Source organism: Nycticebus coucang, chromosome 20 (genome assembly GCF_027406575.1).
Source record: "Nycticebus coucang isolate mNycCou1 chromosome 20, mNycCou1.pri, whole genome shotgun sequence".
NCBI classification, from domain to species: Eukaryota; Metazoa; Chordata; class Mammalia; order Primates; family Lorisidae; genus Nycticebus; species Nycticebus coucang.
Genome location: NC_069799.1, coordinates 29,944,663 through 29,963,084, shown reverse-complemented (window position 1 = coordinate 29,963,084; position 18,422 = coordinate 29,944,663). Strand labels below are relative to the sequence as shown.

The 18,422-nt window shown below is 41.7% G+C and overlaps 1 protein-coding gene across 4 annotated transcripts in view; it reads right to left on the bottom strand.

Annotated features, from left to right (window-relative positions):
• Positions 1 to 17,491, bottom strand: part of LOC128572726 (zinc finger protein 93-like) — a 34,429-nt gene extending 16,938 nt beyond the window's left edge. For all 4 annotated transcript variants that reach the window (XR_008376239.1, XR_008376240.1, XR_008376241.1 and 1 more), the window contains exons 1-3: positions 17,329 to 17,491; positions 10,224 to 10,350; positions 9,063 to 9,158 (exon numbers count right to left, since the gene is read on the bottom strand). Coding sequence is in view for 1 of the 4 variants with exons in the window: in XM_053572791.1 (XP_053428766.1) it covers positions 9,063 to 9,158; positions 10,224 to 10,350; positions 17,329 to 17,331 (226 nt within the window). In the remaining 3 variants the exon portion in view is untranslated. The remainder of the gene's footprint in view (positions 1 to 9,062; positions 9,159 to 10,223; positions 10,351 to 17,328) is intronic.
• Positions 17,492 to 18,422: the final 931 nt, after the last annotated feature.

Below are 18,422 nucleotides of genomic sequence, written 5' to 3'. Positions count from 1 at the left end.
GGGTGCCACGGTGTTCTCCTGCCAGGCACAAAACTGTATATATTCTCTAGCTGCAGCTCTGAGCTCCCAGCACTCCCCTCCACTCTCACTCTGAGGTCTGGAGGCCTGTCCCCCAGGAGTCCAGATTCTTGGGTGGTTTCTCGAGGGGTGTGAACAGTGCCTGAGCAGCAGCTGGTCAGAGCTGACTCTGGGGCACGGGAGTGAGGAGAGGATGGTTGGCTGAGAGGGAACCACACCAGAGCGGCGGTTCCCTGGGGCACAGAGCAGCAGCCGTCTTTTAGTGGCAATTCAGCCAGGCATAAAACTGTGTAGAACTGTATATGTTCTCTACCTGCAACTCTGAGCTCCCAGCACTCCCCTCCACTCTCACTCTGAGGTCTGGAGGCCTGTCCCCCAGGAGTCCAGATTCTTGGGTGATTTCTCGAGGGGTGTGGACAGTGCCTAAACTGCAGCTGTCAGTGCTGACTCTGGGGCACGGAAGTGATGAGAGGACAGTTAGCTATGGGGGAACCACATCAGAGCAGCGGTTCCCTGAGGCACAGAGCAGCAGCCATCTTTTGGCAACAATACAGCCAGGCATAAAACTGTAAAACTGTGTATATTCTCTGCCTGCAGCTCTGGGCTCCCAGCGCTCCCCTCCACTCTCATTCTGAGGTCTGGAGGCCTGTCCCCCAGGAGTCTGGACTCTTGGATGATTTCTCGAGGGGTGTAGACAGGACCTGGAAAGCTGCTGGTCCATGCTGATTCTGCTGCATGGGAGTGAGGAGAGGATGGTCTGCTGAGAGTGAACCACACAGGAGCGGCAGTGGCTCAAGGCACAGAGCAGCAGCCGTTTTTGGCAACAATAGAGCTCACCCCTGGATATCCTGGAGTCACACCCACTGTCTCTCTGGGCAACCAGAGGAGACTGAGCATCTTCTCAGGTGGCAGCCACTGGCGGAACAGATCTGGAACCGAAATGCAGGCCCCATGAGTAAAGGGTTTGCCTGAGGCGGTACTGGCCTGGGTGGAGTGCAGGGACTAGAAAATGCATGTGCAGAGCTGGCAGGTTCCCAAGGAGGGTTGACCCAGAAGACTGCTTTAGTGAGCCTGGGAAGCACCCGGTCCTCAGGGGATCATTAGCCCAGACAATGGAGGGCAGGAGGCTTGAACTGACAGCTAACCGTGCTGCGAATACAAACTACAGTTGAGACCAGGCAGCAGCACAGACAGAGCCTAAGGTGCAGGTTCTATGAACGCTAACAGCCTCTCTTCTGCATGGGAAGATAGCCAAGACAGAAATAATTCTGTGAAGTTGTTCTGTTCTGCCAGTAACATCAATCAGAGGAGGGGCTGGAACTGAGTGAACAGCCCCAGCCTCCATTAAGCACCCAAGGTTGTCAGGCCTCACCTCCCCCTGCTGGACAGTGGCAGAGAACAGTGGCCTGACTGAGGAGACACAGATCTCCCTGTGATTCAGGCAGGTGCAAACCCCTGGAGTATCTGCTCACTGGAGGTAACTAAGTCACAGCCCTTGGGGGTTATCAGTGACTGGGTGTGACAGAGGTGCAAGCTGGGGAAGGAGGCATCAACCTTCCCAGAGTAATCTATTTGCTGGGTGTGTGCTTATGACCTCACAGAGCACTGCAGAAAGTCATATTTGAGTTGTCAGCAGACCCCAGTGATCTAGTTGCCAGAGACCTGTTAAACTCTCCCACGTAAGACAAGTGCTGACTGAGACAATTAATTTGGACCTCTTGAACTGGGCCAATCACCCGAGGACTATCCAAGTGGTACCCTAGGTGTGTGCTTGTAGGAAGGTTTGATTTTCCTTTTCCAATTGTTGCCTGTGGGTGGGGGGGGTGACTTAATTGCTGGTATTAATCCACAGCTGAGACTTCAACCCAGAGTAACTGATTCACTAGGGTCGGACAGAGACCAGCTGAAAATAAGACAGAGCCACTTAGCCCCACAACACCAAGCAGGTCCCCAATTTCTCAGGCCATAGCACTGTACGGGTCCTTGAAAAAGCTCCAGGGGAAAAGGTACAGACACCAGTCTCAGCTTTTTGGCAAACGGCTAGTTAATCACTACTCCTGGAGCCCCCAACCCAACTTTTCTTTACCCACTCATCTAGTCAAACAATGTAAAATAATCATGGGGCGGAATCAATGAAAAAACTCTGGTAACATGAATAACCAGAGTAGATCACCCCTCCCCCCAAGGAAAGATATGGCACATGTACCTGAAGATTCCATTCATAAACAGATGGACGAGATGTCAGAAATTGAATTCAGAATTTGGATTGCAAACAACACTAACAGAATGGAGAAAAGTTGGAATTGGAAATTCAAGGAGAAATTCAAAAGTTGTCTCAAGAATTCAACGAATTTAAAGACAAAATCACCAAAGATTTTGACACATTGAAGCAAGAATTTGCAGCTCGCAAAGATCTGAAAAATACAGCAGAATCCCTCAGTAACAGAGTGGAGCAAGCAGAAGAAAGGATTTCTAACACTGAAGAAAAAGCTTTTGAATGCTCCCAAACTCTCAAAGAGGAAGAGAAATGGACAGCAAAAATGGTTCATTCACTCAGAGAGCTCTGGGATAATTCGAAGAAGGGTAATATCTGCCTCATTGGAATCCCTGAAATCAATGAAGTGGCTTCACAAGGCACAGAGGCTCTGCTCCATGAAATTATGTAAGAGAACTTTCCAGACATGCCAAGAGATTCAGAAATTCAGATCCCAGACAGTTTCAGAACCCCAGAATGACTCAACCTGAATAAGACATCCCCCAGGCACATCATAATTAACTTCACTAAAGCTAACATGAAGGAGAAAATTCTAAAAGCAGCCAGACGTAAAAAAACCATAACCTACAAAGGGAAGAATATTAGAATGACTGCAGATTGCTCTGCTGAAACCGTTCAAGCAAGAAGAGGTGGTCATCGACTCTTAAATCTCCTAAAACAAAATAACTTTCAACCCAGGATCCTGTACCCAGCTAAACTGAGTTTCATTTATGATGGAGAAATTAAATACTTTAATGACATTCACATGGTGAAGACATTTGCTATAACTAAATCAGCTCTTCAGGATATTCTCAGACCTATCCTCCATAATGACCAGCACAATCCTCCACAACAAAAGCAAACTCACTCAGAAACTTTTGATCAAACTCCAACTTCCACGGTGGTGAAAGGATTAAAAATGTCCACTGGACTTTTGAAAAACTCAATACCCAAAATTTTACCAGGCTTATCAATATTCTCCACTAATGTGAATGGCTTAAACTATCCTCTTAGGAGGCACAGGATGGCTGACTGGATACAAAAACTCAGACCAGATATCTGCCACATACAAGAATCTCATCTTACCTTAAAAGATACATAAAGACCCAGGGTGCAACGATGGTCGTCCATATTTCAGGCAAATGGAAATAAGAATAAAAGCAGTTGTTGCAATTCTATTTGCAGATATAATAGGCTTTAAGCCAACAAAAGTAAGGAAGGATAAGAATGGTCACTTCATATTTGTTAAAGGTAATACGCAATATGATGAGATTTCAATTATTAATATTTATGCACCAATCCAGAATGCGCCTCAATTTATAAGAGAAACTCTAACAGACATGACAACTTGATTTCCTCCAGCTCCACAATAGTCGCAGATTTTAACACTCCTTTGGCAATGTTAGATAGATCCTCCAATAAGATGCTGAGCAAAGAAATTTTAGATTTAAACCTAAACATCCAACATTTGAATATAACAGACATCTACATAACATTTCATCCCCAAAAAATACACATACTTCTCATCAGCCCACGGAACATACTCCAAAATCAATCATATCTTACAGCACAAGTCTAACCTCAGTAAATTTAAAGGAATAGAAATTATTCCTTGCATCTTCTTGGACCACCATGGAATAAAAGTTGAACTCAAGTAACAAGAGGAATCTGCATACTCATACAAAAACATGGAAGTTAAATAACCTTATGCTGAATGATGACTGGGTCATAGATGAGATTAAGAAGGAAATTACCAAATTTTTGGAACAAAACAACAATGAAGACACAAATTATCAGAACCTCTGGGATACCGCAAAGGCAGTCCTAATAGGGAAATTTATAGCACTACAAGCCTTCCTCAAGAGAACGGAAAAAGAGGAAGTTAACAACTTAATGGGACATCTCGAGCAACTGGAAAAGGAAGAACATTTCAACCCCAAACCCAGTAGAAGAAAAGAAATAACCAAAATTAGAGCAGAATTAAATGAAATTGAAAACAAAAGGATTATAAAATGGATCAATAAATCAAAAAGTTGGTTTTTTAAAAAGTTTAATAAAATAGATTAACCGTTGGCTAACCTAACCAGGAAAAAAAAGAGTAAAATCCTTAATTTCATCAATCAGAAATGACAAAGACGAAATAAGAACAGACTCCTCAGAAATTCAAAAAATCCTTAATGAATATTACAAGAAACTTTATTCTCAGAAATGTGAAATCTGAAGGAAATTGACCAATACTTGGAAGCACATCACCTTCCGAGACTTAGCCAAAATCAAGTGGAAATGTTGAATAGGCCTATATAAAGTTCACAAATGACATCAATCATACAAAATCTATCTAAAAAGAAAAGCCCAGGACAAGATGGCTTCACTTAAGAGTTCTACCAAACCTTTAAAGTGGAACTAGTACCTATATTACTCAACCTGTTCCAAAATACAGAAGAAGAAGGAATACTACCCAACACATTCTATGAAGCAAACATCACCCTGATCCCCAAACCAGGAAAAGACCCAACAAGAAAAGAAAATTATAGACCAATATCACTAATGAATATAGATGCAAAAATATTCAACAAAATCCTAACAAACAGAATCCAGCAACACATCAAACAAATTATACATCATGCCCAAGTAGGTCCCAGGGTCTCAAGGCTGGATCAATATACATAAATTTATAAATATAATTCAGCACATAAACAAATTAAAAAACAAAGACCATATGATTCTCTCAACTGATGCAGAAAAAGCTTTTGATAATATCCAGCATCCCCTCATAATCAGAACACTTAAGAAAACTGGTTTAGAAGGTGCATTTCTTAAACTGATAGAGGCCATCTACAGCAAACCCACAGCCAATATTATCTTGAATGGAGTTAAATTGAAATCATTTCCACTCAGATCAGGAACCAGGCAAGGTTGCCCATTGTCTCTACTGCTCTTTAACATTGTAATGGAAGTTTTAGCCATTGCAATTAGGGGAAAAAAGGCGATCAAGGGTATCCATATAGGGTCAGAAGAACTCAAACTTCCATTCTTCACGGATGATATGATTTTTTATCTGGAAAACACCAGGGATTCTACTACAAAACTCTTAGAAGTGAACAAGGAATACAGCAGCATCTCAGGCTACAAAATCAACATTCATAAATCGGTGGCCTTTATATATACCAACAATAGTCAAGCTGAAAAAACAGTCAAGGACTCTAGTCGGTTCACAGTGTCAAAGAAGATGAAATATTTGGGAGTTTATCTAACAAAGGAAGTGAAAGATCTCTATAAAGAGAACTATGAAACTCAAAGAAAAGAAAGAGCTGAAGATGTTAACAAATGGAAAAACATAACATGCTCATGGCTGAGAAGAATCAACATTGTTAAAATGTCCATACTACCAAAAGCAATATACAATTTTAATGCAATCCCTATTAAATCTCCACTGTCATACTTTAAAGATCTTGAAAAAAATAATACTTCATTTTATATGGAATCAGAAAATATCTCGAATAGCCAACAACACAGTAAGAAGAGCAAGCAGACAGCCCTCAGAATGGGAGAAGATATTTGCAGGTTATGCCTCCGACAAAGGTTTAATAACTAGAATCCACAGAGAACTCAAACGTATCAGCAAGAAAAGAACAAGTGATCCCATCTCAGGCTGAGCAAGGGACTTGAAGAGAATCTTCTCTGAAGAAGATAGGCGCATGGCCTACAGACATATGAAAAAATGCTCATCATCCTTAGTTACCAGAGAAATGCAAATCAAAACTACTTTGAGATATCATCTAACTCCAGTAAGATTAGCCCATATCACAAAATCCCAAGACCAGAGATGTTGGGTGGATGTGGAGAAAAGGGAACACTCTTACACTGCTGATGAGAATGCAAATTAATACATTCCTTTTGGAAAGATGTTTGGAGAAAACTTACAGATCTAAAAATAGACCTTGCCATTCAATCCTATAATTCCTCTACTAGGTATATACCCAGAAGACCAAAAATCACATTATAACAAAGGGATTTGTACCAGAATGTTTATTGCAGCCCAATTCATAATTGCTAAGTCATTGAAAAAGTCCAAGTGCCCATCGACCCACGAATGGATCAATAAATTGTGGTATATGTACACCATGCAATATTATGCAGCCTTAAACAAACATGGAGACTTTACCTCTTTCATGTTTACATGGATGGAGATGGAACATATTCTTCTTAATAAAGTATCTCAAGAATGGAAGAAAAAGTATTCAATGTACTCAGCCCTGCTATGAAACTAATTTACGGCTTTCATATGAAAGCTGTAACCCAGTTATAACCTAAGAATAGTGCGTAGGAAGAGAGGGAGGGGAGGGGAAGGGGGAGGATAGGCATGGGGGGGTGATTGGTGGGATCACACCTACAGTGCACCTTACAAGGGTACGTGTGAAATTCACTAAATGTAGAATATAAATGTCTTAACACAATAACTAAGAAAATGCAATGTACACAGCTATGATTTAATAAAAGAAAAAAAAAGAAAAAAGAAAAAAAAATAACTAAGAAAATGCCAGGTAGGATACATTAACCAGTGTGATGAAAATATGTCAAATGGGGTGGCGCCTGTGGCTCAGTTGGTAAGGCGCCAGCCCCATATACCGAGGGTGGCGGGTTCAGGCCCGGCCCCGGCCAAATTGCAACCAAAAAATAGCTGGGCATTGTGGCGGGCGCCTGTAGTCCCAGCTACTCGGGAGGCTGAGGCAAGAGAATCGCTTGAGCCCAGGAGTTGGAGGTTGCTGTGAGCTGTGTGATGCCATGGCACTCTACCGAGGGCCATAAAGTGAGACTCTGTCTCTACAAAAAAAAAAAAAAAAAAAAAAAAAGAAAATATGTCAAATGGTCTATAAAAGCAGTGTATGGTGCCCCATGATTGCATTAATGTACACAGCTATGATTTAATAATAATAATAATAAAAGAAATTAGAGCATATAAAAATTAAACTATTTATCAAAGTTCATATAAAAACAAAATGCTGAAGTGAAATAACATAAGATTTTCTTATATTGGGGGGAGATTCTTAAGTGTTCTCATAAAATTTACTGACTATACTTACTGCAGTATCTTATTTGAAACATTCATTTAATCAAAAACTATAAAGACATATGCCATCTATTTGAGGTGTCTGAGATTCCTGAACCAAATATTAATATGAACGTCTCACTTTCATATTTTGAATAGAATGGTGATGACAAAACAAAACAAAAAAAAAAAAAGAAGAAGAATGTTGATGACAAAGAATTGTTTTGAGGCAGTTTCATTCTTTTGCTGATGCTAAAGTGCCATCACCATCAGCCTAACTCACACCAAACTTAATTCCTAGGTTTAAGTAATCCTCTTGCCTCAGCACCCCAAGCACCTGTGACTATAGGCAACCACCACAATGCTTAGTCATTATTAACTTTTTTAGTAGTGAAAGGATTCCACTCTTGTTCAGGCTTGTCTTACATTCCTGCACTCAAACGATCCTCCCACCTCATCCTCCAAGAGTGCTAGGAGTGTAGAAGTGAGCCACCACACCTAGATTCAAGAAAATTAAACAAAAAAATTTCAGACATTTTCAAAAATACACAAATATTTTTAGGTCCTCAAAAGCAATCAAATACCAGTCAGATTTTGCAGTCCTGTGGAAGCCATAACGTTCTTTCTTCTCACTGTACACTAGAGAGAACATGACTAAAAACTAAACTCCTTCTATAAATTAAAAAGAGGCTTGGCGCCCATTGCTCAGTGCTTAGGGCGTTGGCCACATACACCAGGGGCTAGTGGGTTTGAACCCAGCCCAGGCCTGCCAAACAACAATGACAACTACCACAACAAAAGAAAATAGCTGGGCACTGTGGTGGGTGCCTGTAGTCCCAGCTACTTTGAAGGTTGAGGCAAAAGAATCACTTGAGCCCAAGAGTTTGAGGTTGCTGTGACCTGTGACACCACAGTACCCTACTGAGGCTAACAAAGTGAGACTCTATTTCAAAAAATATATATAAAATTAAAAAGAAAAGGTCAGGCACCTATAATCCTAGCACTCTGGGAGGGCAAGACAGGTGGATTGCTTGAGCTCACCAGTAGGAGTCTAATCTGAGCAAGAGCAAAACCAGATCTCTTAAAAAAAAAAAATAGTCGGTCATTGTGGCCAGAATCAGTAGTCCCAGCTACTTGGGAGGCTGAGGCAAGAGGATTGCTTGAGCCCATGAATTCCAGGTTGCTATGAGGGAAGACACAATGTAACTCTACCCAGGGAGAGAAAGTGAAACTCTGTCTCAATAAAAAAGAAATTTAAAAAGAAGAATAGGGCCAGGCATGGTGGCTAGCACATGTAAACCTAGCACTCTGAGAGGCCAAGGTGCTTGAGTTTGGGAGTTTGAAATAAGCCTGAACGAGAGAAAGACTCTGATTCTACTAAAAAACAGTAAAAACACTAGACAAGCGTTGTGGAGAAACCTGTAGTCTCAGCTCCCTGAGAGGTAGAGACCAAAAAATCACTTCAACAAAGATGGTTAACATTGCTCTGTGCTAGGCTGATGCCATGGCATGTGAGTCTGAAGGCAACACAGTGAGACTTTGTCTCAATGAGGAAATAAACATAAGAAATGAAAAGCAGAACAGAGGTGCCCTTATGTAAGAACAAGAGAAATAAACCCAGGCCTCTCAGAAATCATTTCCAATGAAGCTGAACTTCCTTAATCACATTGTATTATTTGGTTTTCTCCTTGAACTTTGGACCTTTGACCAGTGTTATCTGCTCCATTCACTCCAACCTACCTGGGTGCTTGACTACTGTCTGGTGTGTCTTCACCTTCCAGGGTTCTTTGCTTTGCTCAAGACAGGTGATGAGGTATGGCTTACAGACAGGCAGCCCTGTTTTATTAGAAAAAATGACATGACTCTTATTGGGCTTCTCCAATTACCAATCTAGTACCTTCCTAAAGTAGAGAACACAACATTTTAGAGATTCTAAAAGAACAATCTAAACGTAGAAGTTTTGGCAGCACCCGTAACTCAGTGGGGAGGACAGCAGCCACATACAGAAAGGCAGGAGGATTTGAACCCAGGCCTGGCCCAGCTAAACAACAATGGGCAACTGCAACAGAAAAACGGCTGGGCATGGTGGGGGCGGGGACGCGAGGGCACTACTGTAGTCCCACCTACTCGAGAGGTTAAGGTAAGAGAATCACTTAAGCCCAAGAGTTTGAGGTTGCTGTGAGCTGTGATTCCACGACACTCTGCTCAGGGCGACATAGTGAGACTCCGTCTCAAAAAAAAAAAAAAAAAAAAAAAATAGAAGTTTCTAACAGAAACTTTAAAATATTTAGAAAGCATTGAAAGGGGTAATGCCTATAGCTCAGTGGGTAGGGCACCAGCCACATACATCAAGGCTGGCAGGTTGAATCTGGCCCAGGCCAGCTAAAACAATAATGACAATTGCAACAAAAAACAGCCAGGCATTGTGGCGGGCACCTGTAGTCCCAGCTACTTGAGAAACTGAGGCACGAGAATCGGTTAAGCCCAAGAGTTTGAGATTGCTGTGAGCTGTGACGCCATGACACTCTACTGACGGTGACATGGTGAGACTTTGTCTCAAAAAAAAAAATTATTTACAATGTTCCACTACCCAGTACTACTGAAATAGAACTTGGTACTAGAAACTAGACTTAAAGGTATGCGCACAATTCTAAGCCTCTAAATTTTTGAGGTTACTATCGATGTAGTAAAGGACATGTAACAGCTCAAGAAAGGCTAAGATTAGTGCCAAGATAAACATGTGAAGTCTTTTCATTTCTATACCAAGAACTTAAGTTTTCCTTAGAAACAACAATCTAAAACTAACACAGTCAAAGAAGAAATTCCACAAAACTCATCTACAAAGAAGAAATATGAAATGCTTAGTGCACAGTAGGATCTGTGTATGTAAGTTATCCTCACCAAGGAAGACCAGGTGTCTGTAGGTCTCTAACATGACATCCCGATACAAATTCTGCTGAGCAAGGTCCAGGCAGGCCCACTCATCCATAGAGAATTCTATAGACACATCTCTGAATGTCAATAGTTCCTGAAGAAAAAAAAAACGAAAAAGATTTAATTTCATTTTTACATAAATGAATGGGTGAGAACATTTTTGACTTACATGACTGAATGGTATTATGTAATAAGTACAGCAGAGAAATAATCCCTCATGTGCTCTCTAACACTGAGGAAAGATGATGGGATAACATCCACAACCCCAGTGTAGATACTGTGCTTTTTTTAGGTTATGGTGCAAAAATAAGGCCACCAATATAGGCATGTGTATTCTGTGCCTTACTTACATCATACACTATAACCTGCGCGTTTTTTTTTTTTTTTTGAGACAGAATCTCACTATGTTGCCCTTGGTAGAGTGCTGTGGTGTCATAGCTCACAACAAACTCACACTCTTGGACTCAAGACATTCTCTTGACTCAGCCTCCCTTGTACCTGGGACAACAATGCCTGAACGCCTACTTTAGGTAGTTAATGCCATCTTCTGTAAAAGTGCATGAACTTCATCTTTTCTTCTTTTTTTCTTGAGACAGTCTCATTTTGTCACCCTATGTAGAGTGCTGTGCTGTCATACATGACAGTAACCTCACATTCGTGGGATAAAGAGATTCTTTTGCCTCAGCCTCCCCAGTGGCTGGGATTATAGGCACCACCACAACACCCGACAATTATTTATAGACGGGTTTTGCTGTTGCTCAGACTAGACTCGAACTCCTGATCTCGGGCAATCCACCTGCCATGGCCTCCCATAGTGCTGGGATTACAGGTGTAAGTCACTACTCCTGGCCCCATGTACTTGATCTTATTCTACATACAACTAATGGAGCTTCCAGATGAAACCTAAACAGCACATATACCCCTTCTTTGCTAAAATCTAATGCAGACTTATCTACAATGGCAATCTTAGGTATCCACATTTTCCTATTTTAAATAGGCATAAGGGAAACATTTTCAGTATTATAATACATTATATATATGTGTATGTGTGTGTGTGTGTGTGTGTGTGTGTAGATATATAAATATATAGTTTTGGGGGGTTTTGTGGTAGAACATAAATTTACAGTTAAAATTTTTCAGGGAACATGAGAAACCTGGATGGAGAGAATGCCAATATGGTATATAGGTAAGGGAGGAGAAGTGTTCAGAGCCTCTTGAGTATTGTAAGAATAGGACAAAAGAGTATTCGCAACAAACTCATTAGGCAAGAATATCACAAGTAGAGAAGCAAAGATTTGCAAGTTCTAAATATATGACACTGAAGGAGAAGAAGTGGGCACAGCCCTGGACCTGGGACACATTTACCTGAGAAGCAATCATTTCTTTCTCTTTTCTTCTTTTTCATTTCCTTCTCAGGTGAGAGTATCTGGATATATTACACCTGCACTTGTACAGTATGCCTTTAAAAATATCAGCTTGGGCTCGGCACCTGTGGCTCAAGTGGCTAAGGTGCCACCCACATACACCCGAGCTGGCATGTTCGAATCCAGCCCGGGCCCGACAAATAACAATGACAGCTGAAACCAAAAAATAGCCGGGCATTGTGATAGGCACCTTTATTCCCAGCTACTTGGGAGGTGGAGGCAGGAGTTGGAAGTTGCTGTGAGCTGTGATGCCACAGCACTCTACCCAAGGCGACAGCTTGAGGCTCTGTCTCAAAAAAAAAAAAAAAAAAGAAAAGAAATCAACTTGCCACCTTCACATGCTACCACAATGTCCACAGGCAGAAGGATGATGAAATATGGCAAAATACTGACCATTTCCTATTTTTTTATCAATGCAGACAGTCAGGAACAAAGAGGTTCTGAATACAGTGCAAAGTGTGAGTTTCTTATTTCTTGACCTTGGGTACCCTACCCTGCCAACAATTTCCACTATGGCAACGGGAATGTGGGTCATGCTGTCTTATCCATATTAAACCCAAGATGAGCAGGCCCTGTGACCTCCTTCTGGAAAAAAAGACTAAACTCAACTTTCATAAATACATCTGGGTGGCTTGGCACCCATACCTATAGGTGTTAGCTACAACACCCAATGTTATGGTGCCAGCCACATACACCAAGGGTGGCAGGTTCAAACCCGGCCCGAGCCTGCTAAACAACAATAACAACTGCAAAAAAAAAAAAGTAGCCAGGCATTGTGGTGGGTGCCTGCAGTCCTAGCTACTTGGGAGGCTGAGGCAAGAGAATTGCTTAAGCCCAGAGTTTGAGGTTGCTGTGAGCTGTGATGCCACAGCACTCTACCGAGGGTAACATAATAAGACTCTGTCTCAAAAAATCAAGAAAGAAATGAATGAATAAATAAATAAATGTATCTGGAGGCCCTCATGCTTGACACTAGCCTAACCTAGCATCACATGGAGACACTTAATTAAAACCACATAGATTACACAACAGAGACTACTACCATCTTTGGGAAGGCAGAATCACTGTTGATGGGACTTCATCAACCTGGCCGTGGAACCCTAACAGGAAGCCTGAGCAGAGAACCACTTAGCTAAGCATTGCCTCCCAGGCTTTCATATGCACGCAAGCCATTGGGTACTCCTGGCCACTCTAAGTATGTGATCCTGCAAGACCAGAAGTTACTCTGTCTTGAAGCCAGTAACCATTTTTTTTTTTTATCATAATGGCTATGTATGTCCTTGCTTATGAATTTCTGTACATTGAGTACACCTGAGGATCTCTACTTTCTCATTTTTCTTTGTGGGCCATTAACTATAGAACTAAGATTGCAGAACTCCCCACGAAGGAAAATGCTGAGCAGTTAGCCACCATTTCTGTTGTGGTCTAGCTGATGTCAGCCAGACTGCCAGATGGAAAGAAAGCACTGCAAGAAAACAGGGTGACCTACACATAGAAAGCTAACGCACATAGTTCTCCCAAGCTCCTTTCCCCTTTCATCACCTTTTGCTCAGCTAAGGAACATGAGGTGGTCCTTGCAACTCATTAGTCTGCCATCTCCTCATGTTACTGTTGTTTTTTTGTTTTTTGAGACAGAGTCCCAACTATGTCACCCTCAGTAGAGTGCTGTAGCGTCACAGCTCACAACAACCTCAAACTCTTGGGCTTAAGCAATTCTCTTGCCTCAGCCTCCCAAGTAGCTGGGACTACAGGCGCCCACCACAACGCCCAGCTATTTTTTCTGTTGTTCTTGCAGTTGTCGTTGTTTAGGTGGCCCAGGCCGGGTTCAAACCCACCACCCTTGGTGTATGTGGCCAGCGCCAGACTCACTGAGCTGTGGGCAGTGCTGATTTCACAGGTTTTAAGTGGGTCTATGAAATGGCTTAACAATTTTATGTATTACTTGAAGTTGGTGTTACTCCTCCTAGACTAGAGCGGCACTCAGCTGGAGAAAACAAACACACCACAGAGTCCCTTCTGCTCAACACATTTTTAATAACACAAATACCTTTGGTTCAAGGAAGACCAAAAATCACAATCTTTAAACTTGGCACTGTCTGCTGGCCCCTCAAAATTTCTAGAGGCTAGAGAAGGCAGCAGTGTCTGAGGAAGGACCTGGATTCACAATTTGGAAGTTCTTGGAAACATGGTTATGCAGCCTGTGCCCTCTGTATATTCATGGGAATTAGGAAAAAGAAAAATGAGAAAGTGGAAATTCTCAGGTGTACTCAATGTACACCTGTGAATTCAAGTTGAGTTTCTGGGCCCCATAGTCTCTGGGTGAATTTTAGATTTAAAGATATTAGGATAACTGAAAGACAGAGATAAAATGGCTGTTTGAGGCCCTACAAAGATATTTCTGTAGAAATCCACAAGTTGTCCTCAAAGTCATCGCTAAGGTCACCATACATAGAGAATATTTGGGAAAGGAAGCTAAGTGGATGTTTACAAAATATTCATAACAAAATTTTTTTTTTTTTTTTTGAGACAGAGTCTCACTATGTCACCCTCAGTAGAGTGCTGTGGCGTCACAGCTCACAGCAACCTCAAACTCTTGGGCTTAAGCAATTGATTCTCTTGCCTCAGCCTCCCAAGTAGCTGGGATACAGGACCCCCAGCCCCCACAATGCCCAGCTATTTTGTTGTTGTTGTTGGCTATTGTCATTGTTGTTTAGCAGGCCCAGGCCAGGCTCAAACCCGCTAGCCTCAGTGTAGCCCCTACTCACTGAGTTATGGGTGCCAAGTCCTGACAGCACCATTTCTCATATATAGATCACACTAAATTCAACTTGTAATTGGAAAGCACATTTGTGTTTGCTAGTTGATGATATTCAGAAGAAAGGAAGTTTATGTCTACATGGGATGGAAGATTGAGGCCAGGTGCCTTCTAACAACAGGTCCTATACCACATCAGAAACTTTGGCAAAGGTTGCTATCTTTTCAACTATTTATAACTCAAAATCATAACACCTGGGTCCTAGAGAAACATAGACTTGAATTTAAAAAAAGACAAAAGTCTATTTATCTGGTAAAATTATTTACATATATTTCAAAGAGGCAGAGAAAACACACACAAAATATTCTAAATTAAAATCTTTAATAAAAAGGAATACAGTAAAATCTTTCTCTTCATATTCAACTTGGAGTATTCAGTCTGGTATTTCTATTTTGTATTTACTCTTGCAACAGACAGGTGTAGGATCACTATCTTGAACTCATGGCATAATTCCAGGAGGTAAACAGTTAAGTTACCAGAGAAGTAACTTAAGCCACACTGTGTACCCAAAAGAGGGTTTAGGGGAAGAAAATAATCGGAAGACAGGTGCTAACATGGACCCACAGGTGGGCAAACCGTAGAGCTTGTGGAAATATCAGGTGAGGCTGTAAAAGAAACTAAGAATCTAAGGAACAACTCCTTATGCAAAAGCAAAGGTGAAGCCCAGAGGATGAGTCATTCAAGACCCACTTCCAAATGAATAGTTGTTACTAACAATACCTATCATCCAGACCCTCGTGGAAAGGTAAAAGTTCTCAGGATTCTAAAAGCGCTATCATCAAAGATAATTCATAAAGGCATTCCTTACTGGGGTCCCATAAGCAAAAACACAAAAATGTACCTCTGTGCCTGCAGGCTAAGTCTAGCTCCTAAAACTAAAATCTGCTTCATTACATACTAATAATGTTTACCACAACTTGATCTTCCCAGATATAGAAGAAAGACAAGATCAATTCTTTTTCTACATACCCAGGGACATCTACTTAATTGATTCTTCCTTCACTCTCTTTTTTTGTTCAGATGTTCACATAATCCTATGCAAAATGTAAATTTCCTAAGCTTCAAAAGAAGGTAACCATTTTAGCTCAGTCCCCATGGCTCTAGTTCCTTTTCCTTCTGTATGCCTTGTCATGTTTAAGTACAAAAGTTCCCAAATGCCCCTTCTGAACAATCAAAGATACATTTGTGATTTGTGGGTTTTTTTTTTTTTCTAGGAATGTCTACAAACTTTGTCTTAATAAACTTCCACTGATTTATATGTACCTTTGCTTCAGTCACTTGTTTTGGAGTGCCAGTGCTAGACATAACAGCCCAGACTGGAATATGCTCACGCTTATTTCTGTTCCATAGAGACAGATGAGACTATCATTGGGTGAAATAAAAGTCTGGGTAATGAAGGACCAGGTTATTTCTATACATACAAGATCTTGGGGTGGGGAGAAAACAGGAGTCTTCTGAGCACTGGTGTGGGGTTTTGGTGGGACACTGTAAGAGTAAAAGAGCTGTGAGCTTGATTCCATCCAGATGGTGGAGCATTGCCTGGATGGGCTGTGACTACATCATTGTCCAGTGTGCATGTGCTTAAAATGCTGGGTATAGTCACATGGTGGCAGCAGAATGTGGAGAAGAAATCTGACCTCAGAGCTTCTGCCTTCCAAAACCTCAGTCTCCTCTCAACCCAGGAGGTGATGTGGAATCACTGCCCAGTTTGTGCTGTGACAGCGTATGTGCAGGAGAACACATCCTTCCTTTCTGGGACAGTTAGAATCTCCCTCTAGCCCAGGCCTCTACCATGTTTTTCTTTGACAACACTTCTCATACCAAATATATGTAGTTTGCAGAACAATATTCCACTAATATTCCAATACAAACTCCATCTACAAAATTTAATTTTGACACCACCCAGAGTTAACATAGATCTCACAAGTTCAAGGCTCAGTCCCACCACACTGCTCTCACTGCAGATGCCAGGGGCAAGCCCCACAGGCCCGTCTATGATTTTGAGCAACTGCCTATAAAGCAGGAGCTCAAATAAATCCCTCCACAAGTATAATCATTTAATACACCTACTCACAGGACTCAGCAAACCACATTACTTACATTCAGCAATTTCATATAAAGTAGACCAAAGTCATGTATAGGGCAAGGGAAAGTGGTGCAAGATGAAAGGGCGTGTAACTCATGCTGGTAAGTAGATGTGATTAAAGAAATTCCTCACCCTCTGTGTTCTCAAGAGCAACACACTGCAAGAAACAACCCTTCCCTTTGTGATTTAGGTGATACTCCCTGTTTCTCCTATGACAAGGGCAGGCACAGGCTCTGCAAATTCCCATTTATTGCTCATAAACAATCAGCTGAAGTTCTTTCTTCAGGAGTCACAACAAAATGCTTCTTCATGAAATTGTAAAGTTTCTTTCTCCCAGGATCCTGAACTTTGGCCAATTCTGACTTCAACATATTATCCCATTTTATGGCCCTCCTCAGAACAGGCTGACTTCAGGAAGAAACATTTTCTGACATAGATTATTTTTCTGCCCTCATCTCCCACTTTTTTTCAAAACTTGTTTGCTCCTCCCTATGAAAGAAAGCCCTCGTTTGTGATGCTTGCAGATATTATACTTGGTGTTTTTACAAAGCAATATTTCCTTACAATAAAGAAGAGCCTACCGAAACCCAACCTTTGCCAGGAGGAGTCTGAGCACCAAAGGGTGCCAGTGACAAACTCTGGTCTTTAGACTCCCCAACTAAAGCGAAATAGCGCGGTCTCGCCACAGTCACTTCCCTCTCCAACCACAGCCCTCCCCCCTCATTACACCCGATCCCATATACTCACCATTTCCCAGCTTCCGGGGTGTCCCGGTGTCCTCTACAAATGTCCCAGTACCTGCAAGTCACAGAAGGGCAGAGGCTGCAGCAGAGACACCTACAGCCTCCTGAAGAAGCAACAGTGAAGAGGGAACCCAGCTCAGGGGCCAGCACAGGAGACTAAAGCAACGCCAGTTCCGGAAGCTGCCGCCTTCTTCCTGGCTGTGCATTTTGGTTGGACGGTTTCTACTGGAGCATCCCTGATTGGGTAGGGCCTCAGGGCCCACCCCTCTGGTCCTGATTGACAGGAAATACGACCAGACAAGAGGCTGAATGAGGACAGAACGCTAACAGTTTCTAGGCTGGAGCTCTGCACAGACAGGGCTTTATACCTGCTCTGGGACTCTGTACTCCCTGGGCAACATTTGTATTTAACATGGAATATAATTATATCCTTTCTATACATTTCATTTATATAGACATACATATACATACACATATGTACTCTCATACGCGTGAACACACACTGCAAATATGTTTTTCACAAATGGAAACAACATATTAACAATTATTTTAAAGGTTGATTTTTTTCCTAATTTTCTTGTAATCTTGTCTTTTCAGAAGGCAGTTTGAGCTTTGAAAAGGGATGAAGTCTTCTAAGAAAACAATGTCCAATAGAAATAACATGTGAACCACCTGTGTCATTTCAAATTTTAAAGTAGCCACAAAAAAGAAAAGTAGGTAAAATTAATTGTAATTTTTTTTTTTTTTTTTGAGACAGAGTCTCACTATGTCGCCCTGGGTAGAATGCCGTGGTGTCACAGCTCACAGCAACCTCAGGCCCTTTGGCTTGCCTCAGCCTTCCTACTAGCTGGGACTATAGGCACCTGCCACCATGCTTGCTAATTTTTTGTTGTAGTTGTCATTGTTGTTTAGCAGGCCCCAGCCGAGTTCGAACCCTCCAGCCTGGATGTATGTGGCTGGCGCCCTAACCGCTGAGCAACAAGCGCTGACCTATGTCATTATTTATTTAATCCAATCTATCCAAAATACTATTGTTTTGGTATTTGATGAATAAAAAGATATTATTGAATTACTTTTTTGGTTATGTGTTTTGAGGAA